The sequence below is a fragment of the Sus scrofa genome, chromosome 6 (genome assembly GCF_000003025.6).
Source record: "Sus scrofa isolate TJ Tabasco breed Duroc chromosome 6, Sscrofa11.1, whole genome shotgun sequence".
NCBI lineage: Eukaryota > Metazoa > Chordata > Mammalia > Artiodactyla > Suidae > Sus > Sus scrofa.
Genome location: NC_010448.4, coordinates 34,767,571 through 34,790,631, shown reverse-complemented (window position 1 = coordinate 34,790,631; position 23,061 = coordinate 34,767,571). Strand labels below are relative to the sequence as shown.

Below are 23,061 nucleotides of genomic sequence, written 5' to 3'. Positions count from 1 at the left end.
ACGGTTCAGTGGCATTAAGTACATTTACATTATTCTGCTTCCATCACCACCATCCAACTTCAGAACTCTGTCCATCTGATAAAACCGAAATGAAATCCTGTGTGCGTTAAACCCAAACTCCCCAGCCCCTAACAACTGCTATTCTGCTTTCTGTCTCCCTGATTTTGACTACTCGAGGTAACTCAGATAAATGAAATCATACAGTATTTGTTTTTTTATCGACTGGCTTATTTCACTTACTATCAAGTCAAGGTTCCGAGTTCCCGTAATGGCTCAGTGGAAATGCATCTGACTAGTATCCATGAGGATGCAGGTTCAATCCCTGGCCTTACTCAGTGGGTTAAGGAGCTGGTGTTGCCGTGAGCTGTGGTGTAGGTCACAGACGTGGCTCGGATCCCGAGTTGCTGTGGCTCTGGTGCAGGCCGGCAGCTACAGCTCCGATTAGACCCCTAGCCTGAGAACCTCCATATGCTGTGGGAGCGGCCCTAGAAAAGGCAAAAAGACAAAAAAATAAATAAATAAAGTCGAGGTTCATCCACATTGTATCGGGTGTCAGAATTTCCTTTCTTTTTAAGGCTGAATATCATTTCATGCATATAGAAACACCACATTTCACTTATCCTACACCAGGGTTGCTTCTACCTTTTGGCTATTATGAATAATTCTGCTATGGAACACAGGTGTACAGATATCTCTGAGGGAGTTCCTACTGTGGCACTGAGGGTTTAGGACTGGGCATTGTTTCTGCAGTGGCAGATTTGATCCCTGGCCTGAGAATTTCCATATGCCACATGCTCGACCAAAAAAACCCAAAACCAAGCAAAAAAAACAAAACCCCAAATATCCCTTTGAGACCCCACTTTCAATAGTTTTGGGGTATCTACCCAGAAATGGAATTGCTGGATCATATGGGGGTTCTGGTTTTTAATTTCTGGAGGAACTGCCCTACTGTTTTCCACAGCAGTTGCATCATTTTATATTCCCACCAGCAGTGCACAAATTTCAATTTTATTTATTTATTTATTTAATTTATTTATTGCTTTTTAGGGCCACACCTGTGGCATATGGAGGTTCCCAGGCTAGGGTATAATCAGAGCTGCAGCTGCCAGCCTACACCACAGCTCATGGCAATGCTGGATCCTTAACCCACTGAGCGAGGCCAGGGATCAAACCTTCGTCCCCATGCATACTAGTCAGATTCTTCCCACTGAACCAGGAGGGGAACTCCCAAAAGGTCTTTAAAGAACTGAGTAACATCGACTTTACAAAATTCCTTGTATGCCCATATAATTTATGTGAAAAAAAGTTTTTTCAGTGCTTAAATGTATGACAATGAAAAATAAGAACAGAATTGCTGGAGTTCCTGTTGTGGCTCAGCAGGTTAAGGGTCCAGCGTTGTCTCTTTGAGGATGTGGGTTTGATCCTTGGCCGCCTGGGTTAACGATCCTGTGTTGCGGCAAGCTGCAGGTCACAGATGCAGCTCGGATCCAGTGCGGCTGTGGTGTAGGCCTCATCTGCAGATCTGATTCGACCCCTGGTTCAGGAACTTCTCATATGCTGCTAGTGAAGCCATAAAATAAAAAGAATAGAAAGAGTTCCCGTCCTGGCTCAGCAGAAACGAACCTGCCTAGTATGCATGAGGATGCGGGTTTGATCTTTGGCATTGCTCAGTGGGTTAAGGATCTGGAGTTGCCATGAGCTGTGGTGTAGGTCGCAGATGCATGTGGCTTGGATCTGGTGTTGCTGTGTCTGCGGTGTAGGCTGGCAGCCATGGCTCGAATTCTACCCCTAGACTTGGAACTTCCATAAGCTGCGGGTGTGGCCCTAAAAAAAAAAAAATAAAGTGAAATTTGAGTGACATCAGAAAAAAAAAAAAACAACCAAGGGAGAAATACTTACTTAAGGGGTTAGGTATCTATGGAAAATGCACTATAAATAGGAAATTGCATTATTTGGATTCTAATTCTGTTTGTACCTTATTTCTCCTTGAGTCCTAGAGGCAGGGCTAGCTTGTTGATTTCTGTATCCCTTGTTAGTGACCAGAACACTCCCCGAAAGATAGTGGGCGCTCAAGAAATGAGCAATGAAAGAACCAAGCAAGAAACTAGAAATACAGAAAAGATCGAACTTTCTCAGACAGGCTGTAATTCCTCCCCAGGGCAGGAGGCGGCGCCAGTGCTGCGCCAACTCGTCCGCCGGCAGTTCTTGGTCCCTCTGGCTGACCGTCCAACGCTAGGCCCCGAGGCCCGAGCAGGAGTTAGCCAATAGAAAATTGTTTTAATTAAGGGGTCCGGTAGAGATGTCCAATGAGCGTAGCGGGTCTAGGCAAGGGGCGGTGCGACGGGAAGGGGCAGAGGGGAGCGGTTAGAGGTGGGAGTTGGCGCTGCGGGCCGGGCGGGGGCCGTGGAGCTGAGATGCGGACGGGGCCGTGGCGGTGACCCGAGCTGCCGCCCGACATGAACTCGCTGGAGCAGGCGGAAGGTAGAGTGGGCCTCCTTGGCGGCCCGTGCCGGCCTTGGGCTCCTCTCGGAAGCCAGAGGGGCCGGAGTCCGGGAAACCTCGTCCTGAGAGAGGAGGCCGCGAAGGATGTACTGGCGGGGCCGGGAGCTGGGGGGCGCGCGGGCCGGCCCAGGGGCCAAGGGGCAGTCAGACCCGGCCGGGCGCTAGTTCCGGCGCGCGTGTTCTCCGCCGGTGCTGGGGGGCGTTGCGTCAGCTACCCCCCCTCCCATTCCTTCGGCGTAGACCGGGGAGCTTGTTGCCGGGGCTAATTTTCTTTTTTATTATTCCTTACTGAACGTCTGCACTCTGCTTTGTCGTGTGCTGATTCACTTTTTTTTTTTCCCCCCCTTTCCCTCCACGAGTTGTATCCCTAATTCCTGCTGTGGTTTCTGGTCACTGCTGAGTTAAGGGAGTGCTTCTTGATCTCCCTTTTTAAAGTTTAAAAATCACAACTGAAAATGATACCCGGTCTTATTCAGAGGGAGCATCTCGGACGCCCCTGTCCTGTGTAACTAGGCGTCGGCCTGGTGCCACAAAGATCACCTGTAACCTGTTCCTGGGGAGGAAAGGGGAGAGTCTTTCCGTACCCACCCGTTAGATCAGAGGTCCAAAGCGTAGCCATTAGGTAAATATAAGGGTTTGAAGTCGGAGTCAGGTAATTGCAGTCAAATAGGCTTTGGATGGTAGGTAATACGTTCTAATAGGAAGTTATTCGTTCCAACAGATTTAAAGCTCGACCTGATATTGTTTCTCGTGTTTGCAACCCTCACATGTCTAGCTTTTGGCGCTGACTGTGGCTGCTGCTGGTTTTCCACATACCATTCCTAAGCTTCTAAAAGTGAACCAGCCAGTTCCCTTTTATGAGAAATTGGAATTAAGGAAACCTAGTATTTTGTCAAGTATTTAAAAACTGTCATGGTAAACGAAGTAAACAGCGCAGTGATAAATGTAGGTTGGTGTGTAAGAGCTGGAGCAGTTAGAGTATCAAAATTTCATCTTAATAGACTTGAGCCAGTAAGAGTAGCTAATTAGAAAATTGAAATCTCTTTTTACCTAGATCTCAAGGCTTTTGAGAGGAGACTTACTGAATATATTCATTGTTTGCAACCTGCCACTGGACGTTGGAGAAGTAAGTGCCTGAATTTTTTTTAGGGGGAAATAAACTGACAGTTGACATTTTTATTCCTGCCTAGCAATGATTTGCTTTCATGTAAAACTTTCAATTAACAAATGCTTGCATTACTAAACCATAAGCTTTCCTTTTGATAGTTTTCACGTTTGCTCAGCATCATAGATAATGCATTATAGAGAAATGTTAAGAATCTGACTACCCTAAGGGAATAGTCATATTTTGTGTGATTGAATTATTATTTTTCCATTAAAATGCATACACTTTTTTATTAAATAAATATTACAAATCTGGAGTTCCCGTCGTGGTGCAGCGGAAATGAATCCAACCGACTAGGAACCATGAGGTTTTGGGTTCAGTTCCTGGCCTCACTCAGTGGGTTAAGGATCCAGGATTGCCATGAGCTGTGGTGTAGGTCGCAGATGCGGCTCAGATCTGGCTTTGCTGTGGCTCTGGCATAGGCAGCGGCTGTAGCTCCGATTCGACCCCTAGCCTGGGAACCTCCATGTGCCGGTGGGTGCAGCCCTGAAAAAACAAAAGACAAAAAAAAAATTACAAATCTGATAACCAGCACACATGATAATTTCAATAATCTGTTTGACAGTTTTGCAGTTTGCCTACAAACTTTTGAAATAGAGTTTGTTAAGGAAAACCATATTCAACAAGTATTGCAAAAATGATTTGAAATAATTGGAGTTACTGCCCCATGGAAATAGGAAATGCAGAAAAATTGACCAGTGATGACATGAGCAAGCAAAATACTTGGCTAACTTATGTTGGTATAGTCTTAATTTTTTGGATGTTCATTGTTGAAATTTAATCTTTCCCAAGAAGGAAGTACAGCAGCACACATTGAGGACAGAACTTTATTACAAAGTGTTAATTATATTTTGTGGGACCAGAAGAGCACTGTAAAAGATGGGGGTCTTTTTCTTTGTAGAGACTTTTTTTGGCTTAATTTTTATCTAATATATTGGCAAAAATTTTAATCCTGTGCTCTAGGCATTTTCATTGGTCAGAATTCACAAGTAATGATTTTCTCAGATTCTTCAGTGTACCTGTGAATGACCCCCCCAAACCTTGTTTCAGTGTTACTTGAGAATCTTTTAAAATGTGTATGATGTTCTAGCTTATAAAGTTTTATTGTATTTCTGTTGGTCTTTGAAACTTGATCTCTACGATTTAAAAATGTATACATCCCAACTAAAAGGCAGTGATTGTCTTGATCCCCAGAATTGTTTTCTGTTTTTGGTTTTTTTTTTTTTTTTAGAGCAGCACCCATGTCATATGGAGGTTCCCAGGCTAGAGTGTAGCTGCTGTCCTACGCCACAGCCACAGCAACACAAGATCTGAGCCTCGTCTTAAACCTACACCATGGCTCACGCCAACACCAGATCTTTAACTCACTGAATGAGGCCAGGGATCGAACCTGTGTCCTCATGGATGCTAGTCGGATTCATTAACTGCTGAGCCACGATGGGAACTCCAATCCCCAGAACTGTAACTACATCTTGGTGCCCCTTTATTGTTTAAATTTTCTAATGATCTATTTAGAATTTCTAAAACATTTGTAGCTTAGTAAGGAAAAAATTACACTGTCAGTAATTTCTACCCTGACCTTCCTTAAGTCGCTGGAGGAAAATCTGATATTGATTGATGTGCTCCATCCTTTCTAACACGGACCTTTGTTTAGTTCAACAAGAGGCGGTTGTCTGCAACCCAAAATCCTTTAGTCCAAACTCTCAGTGCATTCATAAAGGAGTCTTTTATTTTTCATTTAAAAATGAGGTTTTGGTTTTGCGGTTTGTTTTTGTTTTAATTAACAAGATCTGCAAAATTAGCATAAAGCACATTGAAAGTTACGTAACAAAATCTCTTACCATCTCTGTTCTGACTGCTTTTAATTGCATTAATCTTCAGAAATTCTGACTAAAGTCATAAGGGGGCACTGTGTTCCTCAATTACTCAAGTTCACATAGTTTTAATGAATTCCTCAAGGTCAAATGGCAAGTCTCTTAATTTCTGAGTTGAGTACATTTTTCATTTAATGAAGTGCTGCATCCTTCGGCTGTCACGTATGAGGAACTGGTGGTAGTATCATTAATATAGCTTATTTCCGTACTAATTTCGTGTTTATCTTTCATCAGTGCTTCTTATAGTGGTATCTGTCTGTACAGCTACTGGTGCCTGGAACTGGTTAATAGATCCCGAGACGCAAAAGGTAGAAATTTTGATTTAAAATCTTTAATAGATTAGGTGAGATAATGGATATAGCAGTGCTTTGTTCATTGTAAAGTAGTTAAATGCTATCTATTACTACTAGTTCTGATATTAACCATTATATTAAAATATGGCTAATCTTAATTTGCTTGAGGAAAACTTTGGCTGGCTGTTGTAGATTAAGTATCTTTGCAGAAAAAAGACCTGAGAAATATTACTTCACTGAATATATAACTTAGTCATTTCTGAACTTGTGTATAGCTTTTACATATTTCATTTTTACATATTTCATTGTAAACATTGTCTTTGTTTTGTTCAGTTAGTGTCATCAGTGCCAGCTTAAAATATATAAAAACAGGAGTTCACATCATGTTATAGCGGAAACAAATCTAACAAGGAACCTTGAGGTTTTGGGTTCAGTCCCTGGCCTCGCTCAGTGGGTTAAGGATCCAGCATTGCCACGAGCTGTGGTGTAGGTCGCAGACACGGCTTGGATCTGGCTTTGCTGTGGCTATGGTGTAGGCCGGCGGCTGCAGCTCCGATTAGACTCCTAGCCTGGGAACCTCTGTGTACCACTGGTGTGGCCCTAAAAAGACAAAAAGAAAAGTATAAAAACATTTTTTTCTATGCGTTATCATTATTAATGCCTTTCCTTAAAGTATTTGAGGTGATTTTTCAGAAGACATATGTAGTAAAGTAGCAAATATAAATGTAAAGAATAGCCAGGATGAGGAAAAAAACATTAGATTTAGAGATTAAAACCAGGAAGGAGTTGTTCCCATCTTGGCTCAGCCATGAGAACCCAACTAGTATCCATGTGGATTTGATCCCTGGCCTCACTCAGTAGGTTAAGGATCCCGTGTTGGCTGCGAGCTGTGGTGTAGGTTGCAGATGCAGCTTGGATCTGGTGTTGCTGTGGCTGTGGGTGGCAGCTGCAACTCTCATTCATCCCCTAGCCTGAGAACTTCTCTATGCCACAGGTGCGGCTCTGAAAAAGAAAAAGAAAAAAAAAAAAAAACCCAAGACGGAAACCAGGTCACTGAAACCATAGGACATGTGAGCCAGCAATATTGCCAGGACTGAATTATAAATTAGTCTCTAAAGTCACAGCCCTTCCATTGTTTTCATTGCCTCTCAAGAGAACCATGTGAGTTGCTTGAGCTAGCAAAGCTTTCCTTTCTAAGCATTTATCTTTTTAAAAAAAATTTCTTGCCTGAAGTTTAATATAGGAAACAGATCTCCCATTGGGCACTGTTTAAGAATATCTCTGTATCAAATGCATCAACAGCTTCCATGATGTTATTTCTTAAAACATCTGCTGATGAAAGCTGATGTGTGTTTCTCAAATTTCTACCTCTTTGTAGAACCAACTTGTCTTAATTTCAAGCTTGGGCTTTTTTATGTTTTTATTAATTTTTTTTTTTGCTTTTTAAGGCTACACTCGCAGTGTATGGAAGGTCCCAGGCTAGGGATCAAATCTGAGCTGCAGCTGCCAGCCTACACCACAGCCACAGCAACTCAGGATCTGAGCTGCATCTGTGACCTACATCACAGCTCATGGCAACATCAGATCCTCAACCCATTGAGCGAGGCCAGGGATTGAAGGCAATTCCTCATGGATACTAGTTGGGTTCGTTTCCTCTGTGCCACAATAGGAACTCCCCACCAACGTGGGCTTTTTTATTAGAGAAAAAGTCATCTTCAATTTTTCAGTGAAGTTCCCACCCCCTCTGCCCCCATTTAGCTTTATTTAGGTGATAATGATGCTGTAATTTTACAGATCTTCACCCCCTTTCCCTTTTAAACTATAATCAGGTAAACTACTTGCAATAGCTTTATTTGCAACCTTTTAGGTTGTATAGAAAAAAACACATAATACAGCTTTTGTCAGAGGTATGAATGGCAGTTCAGAAAACCAGCAAGTTACTTAGCATGTAGTCTTCCTGACTTTATCCACTGAGGTGGAGATTTAAAGGGGTAGGAAGCAGGGGAGGTTAGTGATGGGATTTCATGTTAATGGAGGGGTTTTGTGACAGGAAACTCTCCTGTGTGTTCATTTATAAAAATCTGATTTTAAGGCAGCACGTGGTACTCATCTTCAAGGGGAGAGTGAAGGAAGCTGGCAAGAAGATTGAAAAAGGTCCACCTTGGGAAATGAATCTGACTTCTGATTGGGAAAAATATGAGCTGATTTCAGCAATTTGAGATCTTAGTAAAACACAGAATTAAATGTAATTTGAAATGGGCCCAAAACTCTGTAGTTAATGTAATTATCTAAATTAGGTGAGAGTATAACTATTAGCCTAAGGGTTGGCTCTTTATATTTCGATGTTTAGTAACCTCAAAACTGACAAGACAAAACAGCACTTGTGTCTGTAAGAGGAGCGGCAAACTCAAAAGCTAGTGGCTAGCTGGAAGGACCCGAGGAGAGAAGGAATGTGGCAAACTGCAAAGTACATGGATGATCGAACTGAAGGAGGAAACTGTTGCTTGGATGCAGTTGACAGTTGTCAGGGAGAAAGGAAGGTTGCTACTGACTCACCTAATTAAAAATACAACGAATACACTCTATGTGCTAACATTGCAGGCCACATAAAGCATAGATGACCTGGGGGGATTACACAGTCCTTAAAGGTTTTAGAAAGACTATGTTGCTCTGGAACCTTTCTTCAAGGTCTCATCCTTCTAAGAGCTTCTTCCTTCCTGATGTTTTCAGCCTGTCATGTCTTCACTTGACAAATTTATTTAACTGGTACCATGCTGGGCCATCCACTTGGCTCTTTTCACAAGTTTAGTTCTCTATCTTAAAACACGTACACATGGTACACATATCTTAGTATGAGAATGGAGTGCAGCTACCCTTAGTTTGGCTCTATTGCTCCCATCTTGTTTCTAGTCCACTTGATTTCTTTTTCTAGACTCTAAATATTTAATTCCCTCAGTCAACATTCTTGTTCCCTAGTAGTCTGGCCAGTGCTTACTCCTGTTCCGATCCTGGACCCTGGGCCTTTGTCTTTGTATATTCTTTTTTTTTTTTTTTTTTTTTTTTTTTTTTGTCTTTTTGCTATTTCTTGGGCCGCTCCCGCGGCATATGGAGGTTCCCAGGCTAGGGGTTGAATCAGAGCTGTAGCCACTGGCCTACGCCAGAGCCACAGCAACTCGGGATCCAAGCCTCGTCTGCAACCTACACCACAGCTCACGGCAACGCCGGATTGTTAACCCACTGAGCAAGGCCAGGGACCGAACCCGCAACCTCATGGTTCCTAGTCGGATTCATTAACCACTGTGCCATGACGGGAACTCCAAATTTTTTTTTTTTTTTTTTTGTCTTGTATATTCGTAGAATTGTGTGTGGTCTTGTTTTCTGCTATCATCTCATTATGCCCTGATCTGAACTTAGCCCTTTGTTTCTCTTGAGCCCTAATTTTTTCCCCCCGCTTGAGTGTTCTGTGGCTATCTTAATCTCAGTAGTTTCAAAACCAAATTCATGTTTTGCCTGTTTAGAGAGAAAGGGTGATGCTGGAGCTGAGTATGAGGTGGCTATATAGGAGTTAGCCAGGTGGAGAGGACATAAGGAAAATGATACCCTAGATGTGAAAGTGTGACAGGATATGATTAGACCGACCAGGTTTTGAGTGCAGGGTGTGCTGAACTTGGCTTTTTTTTTTTTTTTTTTTTTTTTAAAAAGGGACCACAGGTCCAGCCTATGGAAGTTCCCAGGCTAGGGGTTGAATTGGAGCTACAGCTGCCAGCCTACACCACAGCCAGAGCAACTCGGGTCCAAACCCCATCTGCAGCCTACACTATAACTCCTGGTAACTCCAAATCCTTAATCTACTGAGTGAGGCCAGGGATCGAACCTACATCCTCATGGTTCCGCTGAGCCACAGCATGAACTCCTTTCTTGCACTTTTAAAATTATTTCTCACTAGCAAGAGTTTAGTAAATATTTTTGGTAGGGCACTTTTTGAATTACAGGAATGAATTTGTAATTGGTTCAAGTATTTTGGATGAATGAAGGGAATATTGCTATATTGTCTTGCTATTCTGAACATATAAAACATTTCAATTTTTATTGTATGGCAATGTGCAGAACTAGGACAATTGAAAGTCTTCAAAATTTCGTATAGTTTAGATAATTAAATGGTACGTGTATGCACAAATGGGGAGGTAGGAATCAATATTCTGAGGTTTTTAACATTTTTGTATTTCAAACTCTTCTTTTACAGGTGTCTTTCTTCACATCGTTATGGAATCATCCATTTTTCACGATTAGCTGTATCACTCTAATAGGCTTGTTCTTTGCTGGAATACACAAGAGAGTAGTTGCACCGTCAATGTATCCTTTACTACAAATTGAGTTCTTTTCTCAGAACTAAATTAAAGTACCTTTTAATGATCTCTAGGTGTTGTTAAAAGCTTACTCTTGAAATTTAAATTTTCCTTTGACCACATTTATTCAGTATAGCTGCTCGATGTCGAACTGTATTAGCAGAGTACAATATGTCTTGTGATGATGTAAGTATTTTTTTTTTTTGTCTTTTGTCTTTTTTTTGTTGTTGTTGTTGTTGTTGTTGCTATTTCTTGGGCCGCTCCCGCGGCATATGGAGGTTCCCAGGCTAGGGGTTGAATCGGAGCTGTAGCCACCGGCCTACGCCAGAGCCACAGCAACGCAGGATCCGAGCCGCGTCTGCAACCTACACCACAGCTCACGGCAACGCCGGATCGTTAACCCACTGAGCAAGGGCAGGGACCGAACCCGCAACCTCATGGTTCCTAGTCGGATTCGTTAAACCACTGCGCCATGACGGGAACTCCAACATTTTATTAACCAATCGATTCTGTGGAATATTCATTGTAGCATTACTTCTAAGGCTTTCTTTCTTTTTTTTTTTTTTTTACACATTTTAACATCTCTGAAATTGAAATGCATCTAATCAATGGTGTCTTTTTTTTTTTTTTTTTTTTTTTTTAGGGCTGCACCTGTGGCATATGAAGGTTTCCAGCCTAGGGGTCTAATCGGAGCCACAGCTGCCGGCCTATGCCACAGCCACAGCCAAGCAGGATCTGAGCTGCATCTGCAGCCTACACCACAGATCACAGCAATGCACTGAGAGAGGCCAGGGATCAAACCCAAAACCCCATGGTTCCTAGTCGGATTCATTTCCGCTGCGTCACAATGGGAACTCCCCTTTAAAAGAAAAGAAAAAAAACAGATTAGATAGATTGTAGACGCGGCTCAGATCCCGGATCCCCAGTTGCTGTGGCTCTTGGCATAGGCTGGTGGCTACAGCTCTGATTAGACCCCTAGCCTGGGAACCTCCATATATGCCACCAGTGCGGCCCTAAAAGGACAAAAAGACCAAAAAAAAAAAAAAAAAAAAAAAAAAACTTAATTATGAAAATTTAAAAATACTAAAAAGTAAGGAAAAGAGTTAAATGAACTCCCATGTATCATCTGCAATAAATCAACTCGTGGCCATTCTTTTTTAATTTTTTTTATAATGATTTTAATTTTTTTCATTATAGCTGGTTTGCAGTATATGGTGGCCATTCTTATTTCATGTGTACCCTGTCCACCTTCCCTTCATTGGATTATTTAGAAACAAATCATTGGTGATGTCTTTTACCCTCAATCAGCATGTTAGTAGCACCTCATTTTTTTCATGTGTGTCAATATAAATCTGTAGAAAACAGTCTGAAAGAATTCATGCTAAAATTGTTTTCTTCCCTAGAGGGCTAGATCTGAAGTAGAAAGGATTATTTTAGCTTAATATGTATTGTTTGAACTTTTTACAGTGAGATTACATTAATATCTTAACTCATGTAATTTAAAATAGTTTAAAGTAGGAGTTCCCTGGTGGCTCAGTGGATTAAGGATCCAGTGTTGTCACTGCTGTAGCTTGGGTGTGATCCCTGGTTTAGGAACTTCATGCCGTGGGTGCAGCCAAAAATAAAATAAAGTAGATTTTTATTTGTGTGTTTGTTTTATCTTTGGTCACTCCATAGCAAATGGAGTTCCTGGGCTAGGGATCAGATCCAAGCCACAATTTCGACCTCCGCCTCAGCCATGGCAACATGGCAACACCGGCTCCTTAATCCACTGTACCTGTCCAAAGATTGAAGGGGATTGAACCTGCATCTCAGTGCTCCAGAGATGCCACCAATCCTGTTGCCCCACAGGGGGATCTCCAAACCATAGGTTTTTTTTAATTTTATTATTTATATTTTTGAAGGCAGCACCCACAGCATATGGAACTTCCTGGGCTAGGTGTCGAATTGGAGCTACAGCTGAGGTTATAGAAACATTGACACTGGATCTGAGCTGCGTCTGTGATCTGTGCTACAGCTTGAGGCAGCACCAGATCCTTAACCCACTAAGCTAGGCCAAGATCAAACCTGCCTCCTCAGAGAGACACTGTCGGGTCCTTAACCACAAGGGGAACTGGGACCATGATATTTTTATACATTGGAATACTGTGTATTTCATAGCAATGTAAAAAGATACAGACCACTGAAACATAGTAACATGGATGAATTTCAGAAACATATTAAGTAAAAGCAGCTGCAAAAGCACACACAGTGTGATTCCATTTATCCGAAGATCAGTGGTAGGCATCATTAACCTTTGGTAAGCATTTAGGTGGTATAGGGAGTGGGGATACCATTGACCTTGGAAAGGAGCTTGGAGGAACTTTCTGGGTGGTGGTGTTCTCTAGCATGATTTGGGTGATGACTACGTGGGTGTATATATTTGTTAAAACTCATAAAACTACATAAAATTTGAGCATTTTATTGTATATAAATTATACCCAGTAAACAATAGGAAAATTAGTATCAAAGGTCCACCAAGCTATCAAGGAATTTCCAAAAATTAAAGTGAGAATTGAGAGGTAGCCAGAATCCTGACAACACTTTTGACCTGAGAGTGATAATAAAATGTGTTGTTTATGAAGTTCCCGTTGTGGCCCAGCAGAAATAAACCTGACTAGTAACCGTGAGGTTGCAGGTTCGATTCCTGGCCTCGCTCAGTGGGTTAAGGATTCAGCGTTGATGTGGCTGTGGCATAGGCTGGCAGCTGCAGCTCCAGTTCGACCCCAGCCTGGAAACCTCCATGTGCCTGAGGTGTGGCCCTAAAAAAAAAAAAAGCAAAAGAATAAAATGTGTTTTTTGGTTGTTTTTGTTTTTGTTTTGTTTTTTAGGGCCACACATGTGGCATATGGAAGTTCCCAGGCTAACAGTATATGAGTGTCTATTGTTCCAACCATTGGTTTACATTCTAATTTGAGGAAATTAAAATTTTAATGTTAGAATTCTGCTGTGTTACAGTTGGTGAAGGATCCAGCATTGTTTCTGTAGCAGCTTGGGTCACTACTGGGGCGTGGGTTTGATCCCCAGCCTTAAGGAGCCAGTGTTGTTGCAGGTGTTGTTGCATGGATTGCAGCTGCAGCTCTGATTTGATCCCTGGCCTAGGAAGTTCCATATGCCACAATTACAGCCCCAAATTTTTATTTTATTATTTATTTATGTCTTTTTAGGGCCGCACCCGCGGCATATGGAGGTTCCCAGGCTAGGGGTCTAATCAGAGCTGTAGCCACTGGCCTATGCCACAGCCACAGCAACGCGGGATCTGAGCCGCGTCTGTGACCCACACCACAGCTTATGGCAATACCGGATCTTCAACCCACTGAGCAAGGGCAGGGATCGAACCCACAACCTCATGGTTCCTAGTCGGATTCGTTAACCACTGTGCCACAACGGGAACTCCTGTATGTGCATTTTAAAGTACTAAATATTTTAGAAGAAAGTTCAACACAAGGAAATTTTTAAAACATAACTTATTAATAGCTTAATCTTGACTAAATATGGAGAGGTGTCCTAATGCCCTTTGAATGCCCTTTAAAGTTTCTAAATAAGTAGTGTTTTTAATAAAACTGTGTATTTTTTAAACTTTTTTTTTTTTCTTCCATTTTTACAGACAGGAAAACTAATTTTGAAACCTAGGCCTCATGTTCAATGACAATCCGCATTCATTGTTCTGGGACTTAAAACAACCTTCCTTGGGATGAGTGATACAGCAGAAAGCCATAAAGGATTCCTTTTGCAGTTGGATATGTGAAGGTCATAGCAACAATGGACAAGAAGTGTGCAATATTCCCCAGAACATCTTCCTGATGATGACTCACGCTATCAGTACTTTGGTACTTTTGATTATCTGTGTTTCAGTATTAGTGTCACTTTAGTACTTCAGGTCCTGCAAGGAGTTTTGCAGATGAAGTATGTATGTATGTTACTAAGTTAAACTTAGAAACAGAACCTCATCCAGTTTTTATAATGTATTTTTGCAAACTACTGTAAATAGCAAATCAATGCCAATGTTAAGGAGGAAATGTTATGTGGACTTTGTTCTGCACCAGTATTTCAGGAACATCTGCTTGCCGTCTCCACAGCTCTTTAAAACCGGCTATTATGTATAGCTGTGCCTTTCACTCTTTTAATCATAGTGCAGGAAAAGCACCAGATTGAGCTTAGACTGAGGAAGACTCATCTCCATTATGTTGTAAGAAATTGTAGCTGTTTTGAGAAATAGTTTTTGTTAAACCAGAATAGTGAACTTCAGCCACTACAGTGATACTTTCCAGTTTGCTGTTTTCACTTAATATATGCTTATTAATATATACTTTCATTTAATATACTTGATATTTTTTTAATGATTTTAAGAACACTCCAGAGGCTTCTGAATAGACAAGTTTAGTTCCAAATTATGTATTATCTGGGAATGTGATCGTCATTGTTTTAGATAATTGGATTTTATGCTGCGGTAGGCGTGCTGTTGCAGTAGTATTGTGCAGGTGTGATTGATCATTCACTCCATCACAAGGATAACTTGGGAGCAGTGCCACAAACCAGTCTTCAATTCTCACTGTTTAGAGAGTGTTAATGACATACTGTGTATGCATATTAGCCACATAGACTATAATAACCCTTAAAATTAAACTATTGGAATTGCTGTAAATATTTTAAAGAACTGGAGGTGCCTTTTACCTGTTTATTAGAAGATTTTGAAAAGGTTTAAATTATTTCATGAGCAGTCTTTTACATTTCATTTAACGAAAGCTAAAAATTCAAAGACAAGACAAAAACTTTTTAATAAGACTACATTTAAATGTGTTCATCTTGGCTTTCACGTGTATAAAATTTCATCCTTGGAACTGCAGCAATAAAACCCTCTGCTCCTACGAAGTCTTAAGAGGGTATGATGTATATTCTGCATTGTTTTATTTTCTGTAAATTTTGTAGGTAAATATGTGCATAAAAATAAATACTTTATATATACTTAGTGATTGGGTTTTTTCCTTGGTTTATTGTAAGTCTGGAACTGAAAATTTTTTTAAAGCATACTGTGTCTGTCAGATACAGGCTAGTTCCGAAGGAGATATTTTATTCCAGTGTTGTGTCCAGTAGAGCAGGTTTCAAGTAGCATTTGAAGGTACCCAGTTGATTAGGCTGTGAACACTTTTAATAGTTTTTACTCATCGTGGTCTGATATTTAGTGCTTAATCAGGAAATGCAAGTTTTCTCAAAAATTGAGCTTTACAAACTTGAATTGCTGGTTTCCTGCAAGAATAGAATGCTAAACAGGGATCTTACATGTCCTAAGTCCTTTTTGGGATTGTCACCTACTTTGTGTATTTAACAAAAGCCTTGACTCTCCTCCCCCAGCAAAGTATGACTGTGTACGTGTACTGAGCATGTACTTGGAGAGGAGTACAGGATTTCCTGATGCCAGACTACTTGGAATTCATTGGCTCCAAGAAAGAAATTTTTGTTACAGTTCCAAAGATTTTTCACACTTTTACTTCTAGCAGAACAAATTCATTTTCCAAAAAAGCCTTTGCCCTGCTTGAAATGGTCTAAGGACCCTTGCCAGGTGAGCTTCTCATCACCAGCACCCTCAGGCTCTCATAACCCTTCGTACTAGTAGGACGTTCCTGTCAAGTCCAGTCCTCTGACTTTACAGGCGGGGAACACAGTCTTGATTTTCACAGAGACTTTACTCTGGATCCCCATGACTTAACTGAAGACAGAACCAAAACCAAGTCTTTGACTTAGATTGAAAGGAGTTTTGTGTTTGTGTTGATCTCAAAAGTCATAAGGCGTAAGAGTGTGACGGTTAAGAATGCAGACTCAGGAGTTCCCATCGTGGCGCATCGGAAGTGAATCCAACTAGTATTCACAAGAGTGTGGGTTTGATCACTGGCCTCACTCAGTGGGTCAGGGATCCTCCATTGCTATGAGCTGCGGTGTAGGTCGTAACTTGACTCGGATCCCGAGTTGCTGTGTCTGTGGTATAGACCAGCAGCTGTAACTCTGATTTGATCCCTAGCCTGGGAACTTCTATATGCCTCGAATGAGGCCCTAAAAAAGAAAAAGAAACAAACAAAAAAAGCAAAGTAGATTCTGGAATTCCCTTTGTGGCTCAGTGGTAAGGAACCCAACTAGTATCCATGAGGACGCAAGTTTGATCCCTGGCCCTGCTCAGTGGGTTAAAGATCCAGTGTTGTGGGAGTTCCCGTCGTGGCGCAGTGGTTAACGAATCCGACTAGGAACCATGAGGTTGCGGGTTCGGTCCCTGGCCTTGCTCAGTGGGTTAACGATCCGGCGTTGCCATGAGCTGTGGTGTAGGTTGCAGACGCGGCTCGGATCCTGCGTTGCTGTGGCTCTGGCATAGGCCGGTGGCTACGGCTCCTATTCAACCCCTAGCCTGGGAACCTCCGTATGCCGCGGGAGTGGCCCAAGAAATAGCAACAACAACAACAAAAGACAAAAAAAAGACAAAAAAAAAAAAAAAAAAAAAAGATCCAGTGTTGCCATGAGCTGTGGTGTAGGTCACACAGTATAGATCTGGCATTGCTGGCTGTGGTGTAGGCCAGTAGCTGCAGCTCCACTTGGACCCCTAGCCTGGGAACTTCCATATGCCACAGGTGCAGCCCTAAAAACACTCAAAAAAGCTTGGGATTAACATAAACATACTATTAGAAAATAGATAACCAACAAGGACCTAGTATGTATCAGTATTTTATGGTATAAGTGAAATGAATCTGAAAAATGTATGTAACTGAATCACTTTGCTGTATTCCTGAAACTAACACAACATTGTAAATGAGCTATACTTCAATAAGAAAAAAATCATGGAATGAAAATGTAAAAAAAAAGAGGAACTGGACTGGGCATTTTGAGGAGACTGAGCTAAGCATCTTTCTGCATGACAGATGCTCTGCCTTCATCAGCAAGTAAAGTGGCTCTATCATTTCCTCTCTGTTGAAACCATAGAAACAGTCTCATTCTTTTTCCTGACTAAATGTTTTGTATGCTTTGCATTAGGAAAGTATAATTTTTATCTCTTCCCCTCTTTTTTTCCCACTGAAAACAGGAGGTGCATTTTGTCTGCATCATAAAAAACAAATGTTTTAACTGATTTATTTTGAGGAGGCACATGGAGGTTCCCAGGCTAGGGGTCCAATCAGAGCTATGGCTGCTGGCCTGCACCACAGCCACAGCAATGCAGGATCCGAGCCATATCTGCGACCTACACCACAGCTCATGGCAACACCAGATCCTTAACCCATCGAATTAGGCCAGGGACTGAACCCATGTCCTCATGGATGCTAGTCGGGTTTGTTAACTGCTGAGCCATGATGGCAACTCCAAAAATTGATGTTTTTAGTGAAAGATTGATTTTAGGTCTGATCTTGTTGGAGACCAGAAAAAGGCTGTTACCTGAAAGTTGTAGGTGTGCTCTTACATCGCCTTTGTGCATTGCCCTTTGTGCTTTGTTGGGTATTTGTGTGAGGAAGGGTTTTTGCACTCAAAACTGGTCTGGGGACCAGTGATTGAGCAGTTACTATGTGATTGTAAGTGCTATAAAAGGAGAACGTGCAGGATGTTTTAGGAACTCTGAGGAAGGGGGCCAGCCCACACCTTCTTTCTAAAGAAGGTTATTTCCAAAAAAGATAAAAAGAAATTAAAAAAAAAAAAAAAGCAGGTTATGTCCTTCTGGTCTGTACGGTTAGTCGTGGCGGTTGGTGGGTGGGACAGAGGCAGTTCTGCATTTGGCTGTCAGCATGGAACGCAGAGGGTTTGTGGCAAGAGATGAGGCTGGAAGTAGACATCTGGTTTGGGAATCTCATGAGGGAACTGGGAAGCCACCAAAGTGTTTTGGTAAAGAAGTGACTTAACTGGGGAGTTCCCGTCGTGGTGCAGTGGTTAACGAATCCAACTAGGAACCATGAGGTTGCAGGTTCGATCCCTGCCCTTGCTCAGTGGGTTAAGGATCCGGCATTGCCGTGAGCTGTGGTGTAGGTTGCAGACGAGGCTTGGATCCCGTGTTGCTGTGGCTCTGGCATGGGCCGGCGGCTACAGCTCCGATTCGACCCCCAGCCTGGGGAGCCTCCATATGCCGCGGGAGCGGTCCAAGAAATGGCAAAAAAAAAAAAAAAAAAGGAGTGACTTAACTGGGTTTGCATTTTATGATCATGACTGGGAGGGCATTCGGGAGCTGCTGCTGTGTAGTCCAGGGGAGGGATGAGGGCATGAGGGCTCCTGACCAGAGAAGAAGTTTGTTTGTTTTACTTAGGGCTATACCCAAGGCAATATGGAGCTTCCCAGCCTAGGGGTCAAATCAGAGCTGTAGCTCCAGCCTGTGCCACAGCCACAGCAACTCGGGATCCAGTCCACGTCCGCAGCCTACACCACAGCTCACGGCAATGCTGGATCCTTAACGCACTAAGCGAGGCCAGTGATCGAACCTGCATCCTTGTGGATGCTAGTCAGATTTGTTACCACTGAGCCTCAACGGGAACTCCAAAAGTAAGAGCTTTTAGCAATTAAATGAGTAGGACTTAGTAAGAGGCCATGAGAGAGCAGGTGAATATCAAGTCTCTTAATGTCAACAGTTATCAATGTACATATAACCAATTTTGTCTCTTATGTAGACCCTATTTCTAGGGTCATTTTGAGGTAAATCACAGATATTTTATCATTTAACCTGTAAAGAGTCCAGTAAATATCCAGAAAATATAAGAACTCTTTTTTTTTTTTTTTCTTTTTTCTTTTTTAGCAACCATGTGACATATAGAGTTCCCAGGCCAGGGATCAGATCCATACTGTGGTTGGAACCTAACACACCTTTGGCAATGTTGGATCTTCAACCCATTGCACCAGGCTGGAAACGAACCTGCATCCCAGCAGGCCCAAGACGGCACAAATCCCTTTGCACCACAATGGGAACTCCAAGAACTCTTTTTTTTTTGGTCTTTTTAGAGCCGCATCTGCAGCATATGCAGGTTCCCAGGCTAGGGGTTCAATTGGAGCTGCAGCTGCTGGCCTACACCACAGCCACAGCAATGTAGGATCCAAGCCGAGTCTGCAACCTACACCACAGCTCAAGGCAACGCCGGATCCTTCACCCACAGAGCGAGGCCAGGGATTGAACCTGTGTCCTCATGGATCCTGGTCGGGTTCGTTAACCACTGAGCCATGACAGGAACTCCCTAAGAACTCTTATTATCGTAGCCGCAATACTGTATGCATCTAGAAAATGAACAGCAACTTCATACCATCAAATATTCAGCTTATACGTCCCTAGTCATCTCATAAATTTCTCTTTTACAGTTGGTTTATCTGAATGAAAATCAGATAAGTAAATGTGAGTAACAACAGTTCGGACAAAAACAACCTAAGGGCTGGGGCTGAGGTTGGGGTTTCTGAAATCCCTATTTCTGAACGCTATCCAATTACATTTGTGAAGGCATGCATATCGAAAATACTTTTTCAATAAATAATGTAAAGCTAAAGCGAGTGCAGTCAAGGGCTTCCACGGCACACAACAATTAGGTGAACACCACTGCTGTCTCATCGTGTATTAACAACCTCAGAGGAAATGGGAAACCCAGTACGCAAGCCTCAGTGAAAGTCTGGTACGGCTGCTGTGCAGCATCCTCAGTTCCCAGTCCAGATAAAGATGTGGAGGGAAGAGGGGAGAGCACAGGAGGAAACTGGAGTGGGTATGTTTGCACATACAGAAAATCTTGCGGACAAAGATGTTAGATATTTGTCTTTTTTTTTCTTTTTTCTTTTCTAGGGCTGCACCCATGGCACATGGGGTTCCCAGGCCACGGGCTAATCAGAGCTGTAGCCGATGGCCTACACCACAGCCACAGCAATGACAGATCTGAGCCACGTCTGCGACCTACACCACAGCTCATGGCAACACCAGATCCTTAACCCACTGAGCAAGGCCAGGGATTGAACCCACAGCCTCATGGTTCCTAGTCAAATTTGTTAACCTCTGAGCCACAATGGGAACTCCGTGATGTTAGGTATTTGAAAGAAAAATAATGACAGATTGATAGGAACCAGGATAATGAAAAAAAGGTGATTATTAACACCCAAGAAAAACGAAGGGTTCTATAAGAAAGACTGTGCCCTGTTTGGGAAAAGTATCTTGGAAATTTTGAAACAAGTGATTTTATTATTTTAACTTTTTTTTTCTTTTTTTGGTCTTTTTGGGGCCACCGCTGCTGCATATGGAGGTTCCCAGGCTAAGGGCTGTTCAGAGCTATAGTCACTGGCCTCCGCCACAGCCACAACAACACCAGATTGGAGCTGCGTCTGCTACCTATACCATAGCTCACAGCTGAGGCCAGGGATCAAACCCGAGTCCTCATGGATACTAGTTGGGTCCTTTAAGCACTGAGCCGTGATGGGAACTCTGAAAGAAACAAACAATTTTACTTATTTATGTATTTATTTATTTTTGTCTTTTTGCCTTTTCTAGGGCCGCTCCCTCGGCATATGGAGATTCCCAGGCTAGGGGTTGAATCAGAGCTGTAGCTGCCGGCTTACACCACAGCCGCAGCAACGCAGGATCCAAACCATGTCTGCTACCTACACCACAGCCACAGCAACATGGGATCTGAGCCGCATCTGTGACCTACACCACAGCTCACGGCAATGCCGGATCCTTAACCCACTGCGAGGCCAGAGATCGAACCCGCAACCTCATGGTTCCTTGTCGGATTCATTAACTACTGAGCCATGACGGAAACTCCAAAACAATTTTAGAAGAGTGCATCAACCATTCAACCAGGATCTGCTCTAATCTGCAGATCCTGGACTTGAGCTGCAGCATTTTCCAGCCTCTAGCCAGACCCACTCACTTCAGACCGTCCCCTACAATCTGAATGGGCTCCTGCCAATCTATCCTGTTACTGCTTGTCCTGAAGTCAGTGCTTTTTGCATACTGACAGACTCCCTGGTTTGTCTCAAGTCTGAAGTCAAGGGGAGATTCTGTCAGCAACCTGTTCAGTCCCGAACAGGTATTTCCTCCAATTGCCGAGCTTGATGCTATTCTTGTATGTAAAGGCATACAGTTATACCACCTGCTAGATTTTCTCGTTGTTGATACATATTATGCAGTGTTTAACACACTGCACTCTTAAAGCTGTCCGTCCATTTATCTTATTTAAAAATATCTGAACAGGAGTTCCCACCATGGTGCAGTGGAAACTAATCCGAATAGGAACCATCAGGTGGCAGGTTTGATTCCTGGCCACCTCAGTGGGTTAAGGATCCAGTGTTGCCGTGAGCTGTGGTGTAGGTCGCAGACCCTGCTCGGATCTGGTGTTGCTGTGGCTCTGGTGTAGGCTGGCAGCAACAGCTCCGATTAGACCTCTAGCTTGGGAACCTCCATGTGCCACTGGTGTGGCCCTAAAAAGACAAAAATAAATAAATTTAATAAAATAGTATACCCATAAAAGAGGAAGAAAACAAAAAAGAGGTTTCAGTGGATGTCTTAGAAGTTTAGCAGAGAGGAATGTTTGCATTGTCCTAGTAATTTGACACTGATTTTTTTTTTTTTTTTTGTCTTTTTGCCATTTCTTGGGCCACTCCTGCGGCATATGAAGGTTCCCAGGCTAGGGGTCTAATCAGAGCTGTAGCTGCCGGCCTACGCCAGAGCCACAGCAAAAGCGGGATCCGAGCCGCGTCTGCAACCTACACCACAGCTCACGGCAACGCCGGATCGTTAACCCACTGAGCAAGGCCAGGGATAGAACCCACAACCTCATGGTTCCTAGTCGGATTCGTTAACCACTGCGCCACGACGAGAACTCCTGATTGTTGATTTAATAATTGTGGTACAGTTTTGTTGGATGAAGAAGAAATGGGGAATAGCTTACAGGAGCACTAAGTCTTTACCCACCAGGGTAAGAAGCTAAGAAATAATGTATGAAACTGACAAATAAGAAAGCAATAGCAAACTGATGGAGAGAATATGCTGCCTAATTTGGGAGCCCTTGCAATGCTCTTCATTTTCTTTGTTCCTTTATCTCATATTACCCATTAAAACTTTGATTTCTTCACTGTGCCAGCTCTTCAGTCAATAGCAACAAATCTCAGTAGCAAAGAGTGTGTTGCAGCTATCACATGCTAACTCAAGGAGCTTCCATTGTGGCTTACTCTTAAGGAACCTGACGCGTATCCACAAAGACGCAGACTTGGGAGTTCCCGTCGTGGCGCAGTGGTTAACGAATCCGATTAGGAACCATGAGGTCTCGGGTTCGGTCCCTGCCCCTGCTCAGTGGGTTAACGATCCGGCGTTGCCGTGAGCTGTGGTGTAGGTCGCAGACGCGGCTCGGATCCCGAGTTGCTGTGGCTCTGGCGTAGGCCGGTGGCTACAGCTCCGATTCAACCCCTAGCCTGGGAACCTCCATATGCCACGGGAGCAGCCAAGAAATAGCAACAACAACAACAAAAGACAAAAAGACAAAAAAAAAAAAAAGATGCAGACTTGATCCCTGGCCCCATTCCATATGTCCTAGGTGCTGCCATAAAGAGAAGAAAAAAAGCTAACTCAAATCTGACTGGGTAGGGACAATCCCATCTTTGACATTTACAAATCATGTGCTCTTAGGTAAGCAGCTTAACTTCTCTGTGCCTTAGTTCTCTCATCTCTAAAACATGGGGATGTTGGGGGGTGGGGAGGATGCGCTGGGGTGGTGGGATGGAAGTCCTATAAAATTGGATTGTGATGATGATATGTACAACTATAAATGTAATAAATTCATTTGGTTAAAAAAATAAAAATAAATAAATAAAACATGGGGATGTTACCTCACATGCAATGGAACCCATTATAATTACCAGGGAAT

General features: G+C 42.7%; 1 protein-coding gene across 1 annotated transcript; it reads left to right on the top strand.

Annotated features, from left to right (window-relative positions):
• On the top strand, positions 2,324-15,188 carry CNEP1R1 (CTD nuclear envelope phosphatase 1 regulatory subunit 1). The gene is made up of 6 exons (XM_021094221.1): positions 2,324-2,481; positions 3,557-3,628; positions 5,776-5,849; positions 10,078-10,187; positions 10,312-10,366; positions 13,827-15,188. Exons 1-6 carry the CDS (start codon positions 2,457-2,459, stop codon positions 13,866-13,868), a joined length of 378 nt encoding a protein of 125 aa, XP_020949880.1. The 5' UTR covers positions 2,324-2,456; the 3' UTR covers positions 13,869-15,188.